Raw genomic sequence first — 18,541 nt, 5'->3', positions numbered from 1 at the left:
TCTGACATTTTTGTTTCATGATTTCAATCAAAACTCAATAATCTCCACAACCCTGTGCCGATAAATTCATCTCCTTTAGAACTGAGTTTTGATTTCATAATTTTGGTCTACAGAAACATTTGTGAGGAATGGATTCTGTTGATCCCGTTTTCCGCTTTTCTAATCCCTGCCATATACTCTCTCCGCTTATTAAACTTGATAAGGATTGAACTCTTTGGTTTGTTGATTTAGCTGTCAACTGGATGATTACGGAAATTATATGTTTGTGTTAGACAGTTCGATATAAAGGTGGATGATTAATTATTGACGAAAGTGATAGCTATTTTCTCCTTCTAAAGTTTTCATTCCAAACCTTAGGTATTTCAGCCTGAGATTTTTTAAATCGAAGTTGGGCTTTAATGATATCTTTGATTCAACATATGATTGCTTAAAATATAAACCAAAGAGTTACTAGTTTCATGCTGCTGACTTAAGTAACTATAAGAATGACTTTATCAATTTATTTTAGCGATTTTATACAAATTAACTTGGACTATGACAATAAATAGGTTGATATTTATTGCTCATGCCTTAGTTAACAAACTTCAGGCAACATTATGGTTCACAAAATAACATAATCAGCTGTTCTGTAAGAAATATTATTGACTGCAGTTTTACTTCCTGATAAAAATATTGTCTCATTCCCTCTACATACCGTTCCTGTGATACTCAACATAAAGTGTGCATTTCCAGTTTCAAATGGTAAAATATCAATTTGTATTAGGTTCTACATTCTCATTTGGTAAATGAAAAACTACCATATGTCACTAGCGACATTAAAAACGATCACTGATATGTAATAGTGAAGGTAAAATATGATTGGTCATTGAGCATGGACAAACAGACACAGCCTACTGACCATTAAAATATGTGGTTTCACCTCATGGAATTGGTTTCGATTCTGGACTCGCTGAGAATGATTGCATGTAATCGTGTGTAACAAAGTATTGTCTAACCTGTCCTCTGATTATTTATTCTGAGTCGTGTATCCTGGTTCTGACATAATGTGACTAGTCTGATTATCGCACTAACGTATTATCGTAGTATTACTTGAATGAGAGAGGAATATTGGGAACATTCGTTATGTCATAGAGACTATTAACTAGTGCAAGAATTAGTCATGTGAATCCTGAAGTTATCCAAATAATGTGCTCAATATAGGTTTGTGCATTAATTGATTAATCCCAAAATGTAAAGCTTCTGGTGGGTGAGAGATTACAATTAGAAATCTTTTTATATTTTTATGAACAACCTACATCTGGTTGCTTATATCTATACTTTCTCACGTACGACATTATATAACTCATATCCAATAGTCTAATATAATTTATAGTTACATTTTAATTCGTTGGAACAAATTATAACAATTTTAAGCGTTTGAAACATTATTTGAGTTAGTTGGTCGTTTGCCGATCAAATTTGATGTATTCAATGTCTAGTCATAATCTAAAATGTCGTTTCAGTCTTACTTCATATCTATAAAAATAATAACGTTATTATTTAAGTTTATTCTTATTTAGTTATTTAAGTTAAACAATATGTACTTTCATCTTTCTTTACGTATTCGGCAAAACAATCGCTTAAAATAAACAGAGAACTAGCGTTTTTCTACCCAGGTTACGAGCCGCCAGTTATTACAGTGAAACGTACCCAATCAGTTGGTAAAGGATATGAAGAAACAGTTTATGACACTGGAAAACATGAAATCGAACGAACAGTTGCAGTATTACGGCCACAAGCTTATGAATTATATAAAGATGAAATAGTAAAACAAATTAAAAATGCTGGATTTACCATAGCACTGGAGAAAGTTATACAGCTGACTAAAGAACAAGTAGAAGAATATTATAAGGAACATATGGGACAACCATATTTTGGGGAATTAACTACTGTAATGTCCAGTGGTCCATGTTTGGCTTTATTATTAGCTAGAGAAGTAAGATTATTATTTTTAAGATAATCAAATGAACTCAGTCATGAGAATTTTTATAGTGCTAACAAAGGCTAATCACACAATAGTTATTAAGAATAAAACGTATGAAGTTAAGATTGAATAAAAGGGTAGTGTAAACTTACACTTGTCTAAACTATCTGACTATTCAGTCAAGTAAAATCTTATGAGCAAATAACAAATAGATACAAGAAACACTTAGAACATTTACTCCGTGGATAATTCTAGAATCACAGAATAATCTAACCCACTTGTCAAGCAGCTGGAGTCTGTCTGGAGGTTGTGAAATAAGTAAATAATGAGGTTCTGGAGAATTCTTGTTTTGTTTCTATGATCACGATATGCAGCAATTTAATATTATATCAATACCTTAGGTTGTCAACTGGTAAGAAAAGAATTTCTCTACTTACTCTATTGATTTATTCTGCTAGATAATCTGAATAATCTCACTGAATAGTTCATTTTGTTGTTGTATATCAGTTAACCATTTTAAATTTATTAAAAAAGTTTTAAAAAGTTATATTTTTACTAACTGATAACGTTTTGCAGTCAAAAACCAAATTTTATCATCTAATATCTCCATAACTCAGTAATCAATAGTATTTCTGATCCGTTTTTTGTTATTTAATGAACTCTGTTTGGTTATTATTGTAACAGTTCAGTAAGTGAAATAAGATTTTATTGTCTTATTACCATGTAATAAATGTAATCAAGGCTTAAGATGTATAATAAGCATTTCTGGAAGTTATTAAAAACACTGTATTACATATTGGTAATGATAAGTTGTTATCATCGAAGTTCAAGTTAAGTTACACTTGAATATGAATCAGTCGACTAAAATTACTCCTAACCTATCAATAATAATCTTTAAGTAGCAATTTTAAGATTTTAAAATTAATTTGGACTGTTTTTCTCTGGTCTTTATTTAATTGAATTTATCTCTTTGTAATGTCAAGTCAAAAGTTCATGAAGAATAGGCTAATAACAGATTAATTTTTAATGCAAATGTTATTCCAGATTTACTTGAGTATTAAAATAAATTACATTATAGTAAGATTTTAATTCAACTCATCATTGTTATTAACTCTTTTATCTACGATGATAAATTGGAAAGCATAGATCATTCTATTTTCTTTTGGTTTATTAACTTATATAAACATTATTATGCTTCTATTTTTCATATTTTGAATTAATCATTTTCATATCAACTTAGTCGATTTCAAATTTCATTTGTAAATAGGATGCTGTCGCTAAATGGAGAGAAATGTTAGGGCCAGCAAGTGTTAGTGAAGCCAAATCTACAGCTCCTGGATCATTACGTGCCCAGTTTACCATGAAATCGCCGACTAAAATGACCAGTGGGAAAAGTGAAGGAATCAACCTTATACATGGATCAGTTAACGATCATGAAGTGGAGAAAGATATTAATGTATTTTTCCCGGTCGAAAAAACAATTGCAGCGATTAAACCCGATGCATACGCTAATCGGGATGAAATTATTGAAAGGATTCAATCAGCTGGTTTTCACGTGGCAGCACGTAAAGAAACGACTCTTACTAAGGATATAGCTCGAAAACTATATGAAAATTGCTCTGGTCAACCATTTTACAATGATCTAGTTAATCATATGGTCAGGTGCGTCATATCATTTATCAAAAAAGTAATTTTCATTGTGAAAATTGGAAATACTGCTTGAATTTGTCACAGCCTTAGTACAATAACAGTTGTCAGTGATTAAAATTGAAATGCAGTTCACGCTTTTTTTTACCTTCTTTTAAACTTGACTAAACAGCCTATGCAAAAATCAAAAATTGATTTAGGGGAAACGAAATACCCACAATCTCACTAGGGGTCAAGCCCATGACTTTCAAGTCTCAAATGGTCTCTTATTAGAACGAAACAGCTGTCCACTTCTTCCTAGTTGTTAACGATATAAATATTGGTTGAAAGGAAAATGGAATAAAACCCCTTGACTGACATACAGAATTAGCAGATCGGTGTAATAATAATAAACTTAAAATTAGGTACTATATTGCTTAATGAGATGTTTTGTACATTTTGACCCAACTGTTTTATATTCGTTTTCAGTTGTTTCCTAAAAGCAATTGAGGGTGACTAGCGAGTCAGTCTAAATCATGTACCAAATGAAATAAGTGGTTCTCGTGGCATATTATTTGCTGCTACCTTACACAGTACTTCACCATGCTTGGATAAAACCGAATGTCAGATGTACACTTTCCATATCCTTTAATAGTATCTATATATAACCACTAGTAAGCAAGTAATTTCACGTGGTCAGAACTCTTTCGGAAGAGGTAAGGGAAGACCAAAACATGGCACAAATCCATGAAATAACCTGGTTGGGATTCACGAGACGATAGCGACCGATGGTTAGAGACCTTGAATGACATGACTCAAAATCGTTTGCAATGGCTCAGGTGCATCCACTCTTTGTGTTCTCACATATTCTAATATTTCGAACTCTTCATATCCCTTTTTTCTCTCTCCGAATTTATTTCACTGGATTATACTCGTTGAATAATATCTTCAAACCCTAATCCTTCTGATTACTGCTTATAATTTTACTACCTCTACCACTACGGGATTTGAATCGACAACTGCATCTCTGTACTAATGTGGTGTGGCAACACGAACTGATGTACGTACGTACAAAGTTCTACATTGTTCCTGACTGATCCGTTGAAGAACTTTAGGGATCTGTTTTGAAGAATGTATCATTGGTCAGATGGTGTGTATGGGGATTAAGTCCTCTTTTAAGTTTTTAGGATACAGTTGTCCCTTATACCTCAATTATCTATAATGCTGATACTAAAACAATTTATACATAACTTATTATCAAACCTTCCTTCTTTCTACTATCATCAAATTTCGTCTGTCTCTTTGGTATTCTTCTTATAATCCTTACGTAACCAATATTAGCATTCAAATTCTTATCAAAATTTTATTAGTACTCTTATTAAGTATCACGGACCTTATCAGTTTCTTAATCGTATATCACAATTCATTTATTTACTAATTTATACCTACAAATATTATGATTTCCCTATCAACTTTTTAATTACTTCGTTTATCACTCGTCATTATTTTTACATGTAACGGTTTTATCCAACACCGTGCCACGTAATCGGCATTGCTTTTATCATTACTGCTAAACATGCATATTAGTGTAGAGCTAAGATGTGAAATCAATTAAAAAGAAATATTTCTTTGGTCTGTGAATCTCTTTTTTAAAAGAAATAGACTAGGCTATCAAATTAATTCAATTTAACATATTCACTATTGGTGATAAATTAATTTACTTGTCCAGATGATCCGCCTAATACGATATAAGGAAATTAGTTTGATCCTTCTTAAGTAACTTTCTCTTACTGAATGATGAAAAGGTTACATGTAATGTCAGATGAGCTTTAACTCAGTAACCTGGAAATAAGCTCCTTGACCATTACTATATCAATTATAATAATCTACTCCATTCGTTTTGGTTCAATAAATTAGACGAAGTAGTAAGGTCCGAAGGAATACATATTATGTACAACCAAGTCAGTAAATTTACATAAGTTACCTAAGTTATTAGTAAAATTATCCAGGATGCTCATAACCTGACAATCTAGTGCTTCGCATGCCTACACAGTGACCGTACTAGCTAATGTAAATATCAGTTACAAAAAGGGTAGTAAACAGCTGTTATTTTTGCCTAATTATATCTGTAGGTTAATACGTCAATTCTTTTCTGAGAAAAGTTGAGTGATATCGAAGTATGTCACACAGAACTTGGTTAATACGTAGGATAAAACCATAGACCAAGCTTAGAATTTAATAGTTTTCATTCATTAGATTAAGCTGTTCTAAAAATAACAACAGAAGACTATGGTAGTCTCAAAGTACTGGTCAACTAACTAACGTTGCTAAGTTTACGAAAAGACTTTTAAAAGAGTTTATTAACTTGTTTTATTTTATTCTTGGTCACTTTTCTTAACCAGGCTATCTGTTGATTACTTTTAAATACAGTGGTCAAACTTTGTTCATGGTTTTGACGAGAAGTAATGCAATTTCCGGTTGGCGGCAACTGATGGGACCAACAGATCCAAACAAAGCATCTGACGAATCATCAGAAAGGTATCATTATGACTTTAATTTATTTACGGTGATTGATATATGATAATATAATCTTAAAACTTCCAGGGACAATTATTAACGGACCCATCCACTTTTCTGTGAATGAACTTATGTTATATAACTCAAAGCATTTGATCACTAATCACGGGCATCAGCCAGGATGCTCTAATGTCTGTTTATAACTCAGAGCAAAAGTTAATAATTTCATTATCTGATACAGTAACGTGATTTGGAAAATACTAACGTTATTGGATTTTGATACTACATGGACCAGAATCTCACTTTAGTAAACGGATCAATACCGTTTAGAAGTAAACTATCGACTAATAGATGTATTTTATTATCTAAATAATATAAGATGAAAGCAAAGTTGCATTTGTATTTAGCGTTGATGATCCTTTTACCAACAACTGATCCAGTTGTACATCCACTAATAAGAAGTAAGCTAACTTCTGAAATTTAGTTTCGTGAAGCTGAGAGAGATTGACTTTAGTCTAAATATATCATGAATCACTCAGAAAGTGTATAATAAATTTACTTAATATCATTTGAATTATTTTTGACTGTTAAATTTCATAGAGAGAAGATCAAAATGCTTGTATGAAATATTTTCACGTATTTTATTCCTGAAAAGAATAGTTTGTAGTTTTGCGTCTGTATTGTTCACCTGACATATGGCTAAATTTTGTAGACTTTCTATTCGAATTTCTTAGGTTTGGAAGTATTTTATTTGTCTGTTTTTAACTTCCATGAATTAAAAAATCTATGGCATTTGTCTTTCTAGTATTCGTGCAATTTATGGTAGAGATATTCTTCGTAATGCAGTTCATGGATCATCTAACAAAGACGAAGTTCAACGGATTCAGAATTTATTATTCACCGGTATCGAAGCTAATGAAGAAAACCGTAAGCAAATCATTAGAAATTTATGAAAGTGTGTGACGAGTAGTAGTATTTTTGTAATATAATTTACTCACTAGCAATATCCAAACTTGTTCAAATCGTACTCTAATAGCGATGAATGAACCGATATCCGAAGATTATGAACATACATGAATGTAATTTTATAATTAGAATTAAGCGCGCAGTAATGTACAAACCACCTACCGTTTTATACAAGCTCCATAAACTAATCAATCGTAATTAAGTGTATTCTAGGACTTACATTTGAGTTCCTACGACGTAAATTATGATCTTATTTTTATAACCCTTTAGAATTTATATTAAAACCTGCAAAACGTGACTCACTCGATTGCAATGGTCACCTTGATGGAGTTGTCCGGTCTATCTATTGTAATGACACAGTCGAGATTTACCAGCTGGTCGAACTGTTTTTTACTATCATACTGTCCCAGAAGATTCAGAATCGATGGTGATTAGATTAAAATCAGTAGATTAAAGCTTAGCGGAGAAGTTCTACTGACGACTACATTGAGATGTGGTAGCACTACGGTTTTTCCAGAAGATAGTCAGTATTTTGAATAGTATTGACTTGCACAGACAAAAAGATGAATTACGAGCAGTGGGTTTTAAACATATCCTACACTAATTTAATCGTTGAGTTCATGAGTCAACTAAAGCTAGACCACTGAACGGACGTTTCGTCCTAGTATGGGACTCCTCAATGGTGCTCACCCACGATCCTGCTTGCGGGATTCGAACTCAGAACCTTCAGTCTCGCGCGCGAGCGCTTAACCTCCAAATCACCAAGCCGGCCGGCATCCAACGGTTTTAATGTCTAACTCCAACCAATTCCACATTAGTTGCTGTATGAACGTTTTGAACCGATTGTAAGGTTTAATCAGTACAGATAGCTTGTGTTTGCAAAGTTTTATCTATGGCTTTCCTAGACTGTTCTCCAAACTATGTATTGCAGTTTTCAAGATTAAGATCCTGTATCAGATCGAATAATGGGTCTCACTAGGCGAGAATTCGAGATTCTGTGCCATGAGTTTTTTCATTACCTATATGATGGATTGAAAGTACTTACATCTGTGCCAAAACCTGTATTGTTTATGACTGACGGAATAACTTGGAAAAGTTATCATATTTCTATGGATCAGCTGAATTAATGAAGTCCTCAAAAGCATATTTGGGAAATAAGCAGAAAAATAGATGATTTATCAATCTCAAAAAGTTACTACCACCAAACTAGCCACACGTCATCCGTTTATTGACTAGATTATATTATGTAAAATGTTGACGTACCAGCCATCATTGCATGCTTAAACTTTAAAGGTCACACTAATAATTTGATGGGATCAGTTTATTGCTCGCCCTTTCAGACGAATACGTTTGACCACACAAATGATAATGACTGTTTGTAACTGTCCGTTGACTTCTCAGATATCCATTATTTGGCTACGAAGTTTGAATAATTAGTCTGCTGACTTCCATACAGTATAGTTCACTTAGAAAACCATTTCATGTGTATTTTGCTGACACTATGTATACTTGCTTGCTCACATCTGTTATCCTTTATGGAGCATAGGCCTTCAACCATAATTCTCCAACCAACTCTGTCCTGGACTCTTCTTTCCAGCTATCTTCAAGTGTTATTCATTCTTTTGATATCTGTCTCCAATTCCCGGCTCAATATGTTTTTCGGTTTGCCTCTTTTCCTTTAGCCTTGAAGATTCTAAATTAGGATATACTTTGATGTGGTTTGATGAAAGTATAAAATTAGAGTCTATAAAATAAGTTTAATTATTATGATAATCGATTTACTAGTTACGCTAGTAAAAGGATTCTTTAAAAAGACAAAGCATAATGATTCAGTAAACAAGCCATCAGAAATTCCTGCTCATTTGTGCATTGATCTCTAAAAAGTCGAATTTTAGCTTACTAATTGTTTACTGCCATGTTGATGAAATATTATAAAATTAAAGTAAATAATTAGATATGCTTCTTATTCCCTAATTATGTAAAATTACTGTTACATATTTGATTTATTCAGTTGATGTATTATTTAGACCCCTGTAATTTTCTTCCTGTCTTTCATTTAGAAACGATGTCGTCAAGGTGTAGTAGACGAGGTCAGTAAAGTGACTTTTTTATGCTAATGGATAACTAAATTTTTAATGATCTGTCCTAAGATACTTTGAAGAATCTGGTAACATGATTCCTAATGAAATATTTATCGTACATACAGCTGAATACCAAGGTTGGTTGAAAATCACATACTCTGATTTCATCCATCTTTAAACCTAACTTAAAATAGGTGATCGGAGTTCAAGTTCTTATAGTAGTGTTGCTCATCAAAGCGAATAAATCCATAAAAACAGATAGCGAAGTCGATATCAGATAAACAAAGTGATTATCAGGGATTTAGATAATCTTAAGATCAATACTAAACACCGCTACTTACTAAGATTCCTTTTTAATCACTCATTTAATTCATTAGTGGATGCTGCAAACATTCAATATTCTAATTTCTTAAAATAATCACCGTTATCAAGTAAATCACAAAGGAAGCTGAGAAATTAAGAGTTTTATGCGTTAATTAAGGCTTGAGTGAGTTAAAAAAACAAAAAGTACTTATTTTGTGATATTTTTAAAGTAGTTCGAGAGTACAAATCAGAAAGCTTACAGATGTCTATGGAGTAAACCACTAGTTTCCATACGCTTCTTTGGAGGATGTTTTTACTACACTATCTAGTATCTGTAAAGAAACAAGATTTTAATGGATATTTGTTTAAACTAAAGGTGTTTTCCACCTGCTAGAAGACTCTGAGTTCATACTCAGTGTTCTGATAGTATCACGCTCCTTTATAGACCGAAACTTGTTTGTTTTTGTTATAACTTGTGGTCTATGTGCCCTGCTAATGTATAACGTAATGATACCGCCAATTAGAGAGCAGTGGATTATCAATCGGACCAATGACGCACAAAACCCGTATGAGCAGTCTAGAGTACTTATCGGTCCTGCTTCCTGCCTAGCCCAGCCAATTAAGTCCAGAACACCAATCTCAGCCTCTGCGATATGAATCATTTATTCCAAACATACTGGGTTTATATACCAACCAGACAGACCACATCGTGCTATAAAATAGGAAACATATGTAAAAGATTTGGCCAAATGTGGCTGTGAGTGTGGGAGGTAGTAATTAATAGACAGGGCATAATTCAAGAGTGGTAAATCGTATAATAATAGTTCATAGGTCAAAATAAAGCTCACAATAAGAGGGACATGAGTATGTATAGTTTAGTTATTTAACAATTATACGATAAAAGTATACTCATAGCATTGTTCCATAAATGGATCCCAATAATTACCATTCATTATGCTTATCGGGACATAACAGTTTTAAACCCAGATGGTGTCATAAACGTACACGACTGACAAGTCCCAAAGTATAATAAAATAACTGTCTATAGCTCCCTGATTTTTAGTGGATCTCTTAATAATATTAGTTTATGTTTAAAACTACATACAGTTGGGTATCCAAATGGTATCCGAATCAAACTATGTTTTCTCTAGGTGTGATAGATAAAAATTTTATGTTCTTTTGTCATCAATGATGATTGTAGTAGTCTTATATGGACTTGAACTACGACAAGTAATAGAGTAGTCAGAGCTAATCATGAAATAACTGACAAGCTTACATTGCGAATAACTTCAGCTCTTCGTAATTTAGGTATGGATTGAGAACTCGTTTACCAGTTCACTCTTATTTCAGAAAGCAGTTGATACGTTTTGAAAGCTTTGAACGTTTTCAGCTGTTATAATTAGTAGTCATTAAAGGCAATAGAAAGCGTGTAATTATTGAATATACGTGTTATTAATTCCTATCCACTCAACTATAGATCCATTAACACTGTTTACAGTATACCCCAAAACGATCGACTACCCAAACAATGTTGTTACACACTCCCAAAACTAGTTATCCGACCACCAAGAAGCTTAATTAAGTAGTCTGTAGAATTCTGCACTGCTCGGAGTTAAAAACTCATCTGATTATAAACATAAAGTAAACGACTGACCCACAAGTAAAAAAATTGCAATATATAAAAAAGAGGACATTTATGATAATAAACGAAGTTTCAGGCTTATGCTCAATTCACTGTAATCTATGGACAGTAAGGGCGTTGCAATGGTTAATAAATAAAATAAAATAAAAGCTTGATATTAGAATGATATTAAAATTTCATAAATACACAGTAAGTATATATAAAATACGTTCCCAGGGGATGACTTCCAAAGTTTCGTGGTTTCTTGTATTCACTTCGTCTTAGCAATATGAATAAAGAATCTTTAAGCTTCATGTGAAGTAGAGGTTGGTTTATTTCGTCAATTACTAAAGTCTATCAAGAATAATAATATAATAAAACCATTCAACGTAATTAGTCTGTTACGTCAGTTTATTTCTAAGAAAGAAATGATGAAATATTAGAAGTAATACTTTAGTATAAATCACTACGAACATTAAAACGAATGCGAAATGAAAAGCGAAACAAATTTTCTTGCCTCTATTGGGTAGTTATAACCAAATGCTGTATCGTGAAGTAAATATTTTGATACTAGATATTATCGTTATAAGCTAAAACATACGTATATCTCTTAGCATAAAATAATTCTTCCCTATTGTACTGATAAACTTACAATTTCATCGGTTATTTTTCTTAAGATTCAATAAATGAAGAAATGGATATGGATAAAGGTTAGTTTGATATCAATATCTGAAATAATAATAATAACATTAAAATTTATTATAGCAGTTTCTTAAACATTATAATAATTAGTTATGGTTAGTTTCATTGTTTATTTTGTAATTTCTGAGGAAGATTATCTTTCTTAATAATGAATTCTATTAAATACATAAAGTTAGTTTCATGATCTATCGACGATTCGTTTCAATGAAGCTACTTAGAGAAAACATGAAATACAATATTGTGTTGTTTGTGTTAGTTTCAATATTTAGTTTATTGAACGTTAAATCTGGTCAGTAGTTGATCCTTGAATACTGGAACGGCTAGTGTATAGTGTATAAAACATACTTCCATCTATTATTAGCTAATAGTGTTTGATAAAAATCGCAAAACAGTGACTAATATACTATGGCTTGTATTAATACGCTGTCCTTTATACTTTCCATTACGTATATCTACAGTCTAGAAGATAATATAATACTTCCATTTAGAATGATTATATTTTGGAAATAATGTTAAATTTTAAGGTTCACAAGTTGTTATATCAATCGGTATTTGTATATTAGAACTGAAACAAGTAGTGTTGAAAATAATAAATATATTTTTTGTTATAAATAACCATAGTTGGTTATCTATTAACTTTCCACCCAATGTTCAATTTATTTGAAACCATCAAGTCCAACCTTAGCACTGATACCTAGAAGTAAAGTTGAACTAATTAATTCCAAGTGTTTCATAATGCAAGTAGAAGCGATATTATTATTTCAGAGTTAAATTATTGACTGAGATCATGAATTGAGGTTAAGCGTTTGCTCATGAGACCGAAAGTCTTGGGTTCAAATTCCTTATGAGAGATCGTGGATGTGCACTGGTGAAGAGTTCCATGCTAGTACAAAACGGCCGTCCAGGTTTTCAATGGTGGTTTAAAATCAATCAATTCATAATCTCAATCAAAAACTTAACAATCTTCAAAATAAGATTGTTATTTTTTCTCTCAATCAGATCACACATTTTGGTCAAATATATGATAGATCATTCTATATCGAGAAATATAAGTAAAATTAGTGCAGAAACTACATAAAATAATTTACAGACATTAAAACTGACATTGTCTAAACAAATCGGGCATCACTCTTCTGTACACTGTTAGATGACTTGATTACTTTCGATTAATACATATGTAAATTATGATTGTCATTACTTTATCATCACAGAAAGTCATGTTTCTTTGATCTACTTTTATCATGATATTATACTAATAGGATTACCAAGCATTTAAATCATTAATATTATTATTCGCTTAATTTTTTTAAAAATTTAGCTCACTCATATGCAGTTAAAGAAGAGCAAGGTAGGCACACCTTAGTTTATAACTTATATATTTAATGTACTTTGGATAAGTCACTTATGAAATTACATTTCAAACACTAGAATGATGTTTTTCATGTGTATACACAAAAACTTCTTTAGTAATTAGAACTATAAGTTGATCAATATTCTACAGTTATAAAGATAACAATATTGTGTGAAGGATTTTGTGAATAATTTCTAATTTCTTAAGGAAAAGACGTGACCTATGAAATAAAGCGTTTAGTATAGGTATTAGCCGTAGCACTGGATGACAGGTTGGAGATATCACAAATCGACTGATATTAAAAATGCAAATCATTGGATAATAACCCAGTGGTTTAAACGTAACAGGTTCAACATGAATCGCGAAGGTCTACTGTGGGACTAACGTTATGGTCTTCGGTGTTCACTAATGGAAATCTCATACTAAGAAGCTACCATAATCGTCTTCCGTAATTATTATTGGGTTTCTGTCTTTATTTCCGTTCTACACGCCTTTGCATTTTATAGCTTTTGAAAACTGATTAATCATCTTGAGCAAGTTGTCATCCTTATTGATTGTTAGTTGTATTTCAATTGAATTTTAGTTTGTTATTTTAAAGATTTTTTAATTTAGACTCCATTTGAATGTAAAACATTTTAGTCATATAATTTCATACTACTTAGATAAGTGATTTAACTAATTACGTGTTAATCATATACACATATATACTGATTAAAGTGAATTAAAATTAAATAAGGTCGTTAAAAGTAACCCATTCCGAAAATAAGTTTACGTAGGAAATTAATTAAAATTGTATGCAATATTCATAATTACTTACTTATGCCTGTTACTCCCAATGGAGCATAGGCCGCCGACCAGCATTCTCCAACCCACTCTGTCCTGGGCCTTCTTTTTTAGTTCCATCCAATTCTTGTTCATTTTTCTCATGTCTATTCCCATTTCTCGGCGTAATGTGTTCTTTGGTCTTCCTCTTCTCCTTTGGCCTTGAGGATCCTAAGCGAGGGCTTACCCTGTGACACAGTTGGGTGCTTTCCTCAATGTGTGTCCTATCCACTTCCAGCGCTTCTTCCTGATTTCTTCCTCCGCTGAGATCTGGTTTGTTCTCTCCCACAGTACGTTGTTGCTAATAGTGTCCGGCCAACGGATCCAAAGTATTTTTCGTAGACAACTGTTAATAAACACTAATATCATCTAGATGATGGCTTTCGTTGTTCTCCAAGTTTCCGTCCCATACAGTAGAACTGTTCCGACATTTTGTTATAACTGATGACTGCAAGATTAGACGCGCAGCGTATCTACCGATCGGATCAATGACACGTAAACACACACGAACGACGTAGAGTCCCGATTGGCCCTGCTTCCTTGTCTAGCCCAGCCAGCTGAGTCCAGGACACAAGTCTCAGCCTCTGAGATATGAATCGATATATATTTCAAACATACTCTGTTTATATACCAATCAAGCAGACCACATCGTACCATAAAATAGAAAAAACATTTGTAGAATATTTGACAAGTGAAATAAACATTGGTCAATAGGAAATGTCCACTTAAAGACCAAGGACACCATTAGACTTAACATGATAATTATTGGTATATTTTTCCGAATATCCCAACACATTTGTATTGGAAATTCTGAAGTTGGTGTTGATTGACAATTGTTTTGAGTTCGAAATGTTCTTCAGTTGTAAATATTCTGCTCTTGCTTTGTCGATCCGCGCCTTTTTTGTGGGGCTCGTTATGTTGTCATCATTTAGATCGGATGATGTTTGTTGACCGGCTCTCCACTTTAGTGGCCCGTTGATCTGACTCCCATTAGATCGTATGAATGTTTTTTTATCACCTATCCTCGTATATCATCATCGACTTAAATCGCGTTAGTCAGTAACGGAATAATTCAAATAACGAGAATGGACTTTGGAATACACATATCTTATATATAGAACGAATGGAACAGAACAACGCAAAACGACGAGCAGTGGAGATGGCGAGTAAGCCAACTCCCCTTTAGTCAAGCGTCAATTAATAATTATAGTTACACAAAAGTAAGTTACAGACATGTGATGAGTAATGGGATAGGAAGTGTACACACACCTACGCGCTCATATAAAACAGTCAAGATTGATAAGTGAATAAATAACAAGGTCAGAATGTGACTCAAGTAGAATGAATAGAATGAGCTGTTCGAAAGTGAGAGTAAGATATATGGGCTTAACATGATGACAGAAAATACACCTTCACATCTGCATCAGATCCATGCTAACCAGAAAAATATTCAAAACAAAACCTCATAATTTAAGTAGTTAAGTATATATAAGTAGTTTTCATCATAATCTACACAAATCTTATCAAATCGAATTAATAATTCTAAAGTAATCAGTTTAAGTGAACATTACGTTTTCGATTTTTACTTATGAAGATTTTAAATGGAAAATTATATTTTCTTTAAATATTTGTATACATGCATATATGTATATGTATATGTATATTTATAAAAGAACCAATACTACAATCTGATCAACGTGTAGTTATGGGTAAGACTCTGTTGTTAATAATATGTGCACAAGCCAATGTAGATTTCCATAATTATACACTTTGAAGTTTTCTACATATGTAAATGCAAATGTTTATGTGTATATTCTTAATGGTTAGATTTGTATTAGTGTTTGTGTATTTTAGAAAATTATTAGAATTTAATTATTACAATTGACAAACCCAAACTAAGTAAATTTTTTTTTGAATTTTAGAAGCTGAATCAGCTAGATCACAAGAAAATGAAGAAATAAAAGGTAATAATTATTTTAAATTTATGTGTATACTTTTATTAATTAAAATAGTGTTTTTTTAGCGAGTTAGTTTTCTATGGGATGGGGTCGCTAACCCCATGCCCAATTCTCCTCCTTTACCCAGGCTTGAGACCAGCAGTAACTCTAAAAGAGCTACAGGTGGAAAATTCGTTGACACTATGGAGTTCCTGAGAAGATTGTCAACATTATCCGGAACTCATACGACTGATTACAGTGCAAAGTCGTACATGGAAGACACCTGACAGATTAATTCCAAGTAAGGACCGGAGTCAAACAAGGCTGTCTACTCTCTCCCTTCCTCTTTTTTCTGCTGGTCGACTGGATTATGAAGACCTCAACATCTGAAGGAAAACATGGAATACAATAAACAACTTAGAACCAATTTGACGATTTGGACTTCACAGATGACCTAGCCCTCCTATCTCATACACACGAACAAATGCAGATAAAGACAACACATGTAGCAGCAGTCTCTGCATCGGGAGGCCTCAACATACAAAAGGGGAAAACCAAGATCCTCAAATACAACACAGAGAACAGCAATCCAATCACTCTTGATGTCGAAACTCTGGAAGATGTAGAATCGTTCACATACCTGAAAAGCATCATCGATGAACAAGGAGGTTCAGATGCATACGTAAATATGAGGATTGGCTGGCAAAGCAAGGACCGCACTCCTACAATTGAAGAACATATGGAACTCAAAACAACTTTCAACCAATATGGAAGTGAGGATCTTCAAGACGAATGTTAAGACAGTCAGTTCTACCATACGGAGCTGAAACTTGGAGAACTACTATTAGAATCACCAAAAATGTACAAGTATTTATCAACAATTAACTACGTAAGATACTCTATATCCGTTGGCCGGATACCATCAGCACCGGCGTTCTGTAGGAGAGAACAAACTAGCTTTCATCTGAGGAGGAAATTAGGGAAAGACGATGGAAATGGATAGGATATACATTACGCAAATCATCAAGCTGCATCACGAGGCAAGCCCTAACTTGAGTTCCTGAATGGAAGGGGAAAAGAAGAAGGCCAAAGAACACATTACATCAGGAAATAGAGTCGGATATGAAAAGGATGAATAACAAGTGGAAAGGGTTGGAAAGGATTGCTCAGGACAGGGTTGGATGGCGAATGCTGATGAGCGGTCTATGCTGTTTCACGAGGAGTAACAGGCGTAAGTAAGTAATTAAATGTATTTGATATAATTCATAATATTGTAATGATTATATTATATTTACATATGTATTACAAGATGGTAATACTTCACTTGATAGTAAGTTATTTACTATTTGAAGTGAAGTTATAAAATTTATATTAGTTTAAATATTGACATTGTTATTGCCACATATTTGAATTGATTTGTATAAAGGAATCTTTTATGTACTTTCTTTCATGTACATACATTCTGAATTCTTGATTTAAGTTTGAGGACACTCTTTACTCTTACAGATATTCATATAGATTTTTCTTTTTAACAAACAATCAATATTCACAGGGGAAGTGTAAATGAGAAATGGTTGTTCTGATTCGACTTTCTATAGAATTATAATTTGTTAATCATCATGACTCTCGTAACTATCGGTCTCCATGGGTTCTGTATCTTTTTAAATTATTTGTTTGTGAGCCGACGTTAGTTGTTTGTCCCTGGAAATTTTCAGTATTTTCACCTATCCACTACTTGTTACAGCTGTTGCTTAAACTATTGCAAAATTTCTTTTATCAAACCAAACACCTTTATCAGATGAGATTATGGTCCTGGATTTCACTGCTAGCCACCATTACTTTAGTTTATAGTGCTTGTGACTGACGGCGATATCGAGGCGATTCGTACTGAATGTACTATACAACTATCTTACAACCAATTTCTATTATGGTTCATTTTGGTTAAGCCCTTTCATTAACTTACTTAACAGACAATGCTGTTAGAATGGTAACAATTCCCATACTTTTTTGTACCGTTATGATTACTAGATCACATGACAGACTAGCTAAAATATTGATCTCTTAAGTATTACTCAGTGATTCATCCTCCTCCCCATGTATATATATATATACACAAGTCATATGATTAGTCTTTGCTTTGCTTCATCCTTGTGCATTTTGACTATAAATTTGCCTATGTAATTGCTCGTATATACTTGTTCGCCTTTCCGCTTCAAATTCGTTCCATGTCCTTATAGCTTTGTGATATGCGCTATCATCTAATAAATTGTAGCTGCCGCTTTTTATGGCCTTCTGATTTTAATCATCGTTGAGATTTATATTATAACGGTTACCGAGCTGATCGATTAACGAAGCAAAGCCACTACAGCACATATGTCAATAAGAGACTGATCAATTGTAGTCTTAAACATCAATGGAAAGTTTCAGTTAACCAATACAAAAATGAAGAAAACACGTCTTCATTCTACAAGATAACTAAGACATATTTCTAATGTCTGTTGATTAAAGAATAACCATCAGAATCAAAACAAACCAATTTAACATTGCCTGTTAAGTATCAACCATCATAATGCTGTTACATATATACATATTGATATAATTTTTTTATCCTAGGAAATTAGACTTGAGTAAACTGTTACTAAATCCATAAAA

At 32.8% G+C, this 18,541-nt stretch overlaps 1 protein-coding gene across 1 annotated transcript in view; it reads left to right on the top strand.

Moving 5' to 3' along the window:
- NME8 (Thioredoxin domain-containing protein 3) overlaps window positions 1-18,541 on the top strand; it is a 31,204-nt gene that overhangs the window by 9,022 nt on the left and 3,641 nt on the right. The window contains exons 8-15 of the mRNA XM_035732843.2: window positions 1,633-1,975; window positions 3,231-3,625; window positions 6,020-6,127; window positions 6,912-7,033; window positions 9,133-9,162; window positions 11,755-11,787; window positions 13,098-13,127; window positions 15,875-15,916. Coding sequence (XP_035585708.2) covers window positions 1,633-1,975; window positions 3,231-3,625; window positions 6,020-6,127; window positions 6,912-7,033; window positions 9,133-9,162; window positions 11,755-11,787; window positions 13,098-13,127; window positions 15,875-15,916 — 1,103 coding nt within the window. The remainder of the gene's footprint in view (window positions 1-1,632; window positions 1,976-3,230; window positions 3,626-6,019; window positions 6,128-6,911; window positions 7,034-9,132; window positions 9,163-11,754; window positions 11,788-13,097; window positions 13,128-15,874; window positions 15,917-18,541) is intronic.

The sequence above is a fragment of the Schistosoma haematobium genome, chromosome 1 (genome assembly GCF_000699445.3).
Source record: "Schistosoma haematobium chromosome 1, whole genome shotgun sequence".
Taxonomy (NCBI): domain Eukaryota; kingdom Metazoa; phylum Platyhelminthes; class Trematoda; order Strigeidida; family Schistosomatidae; genus Schistosoma; species Schistosoma haematobium.
The sequence above is the reverse complement of the archived record's forward strand: the minus strand, read 5'-3'. Positions and strand labels throughout refer to the sequence as shown.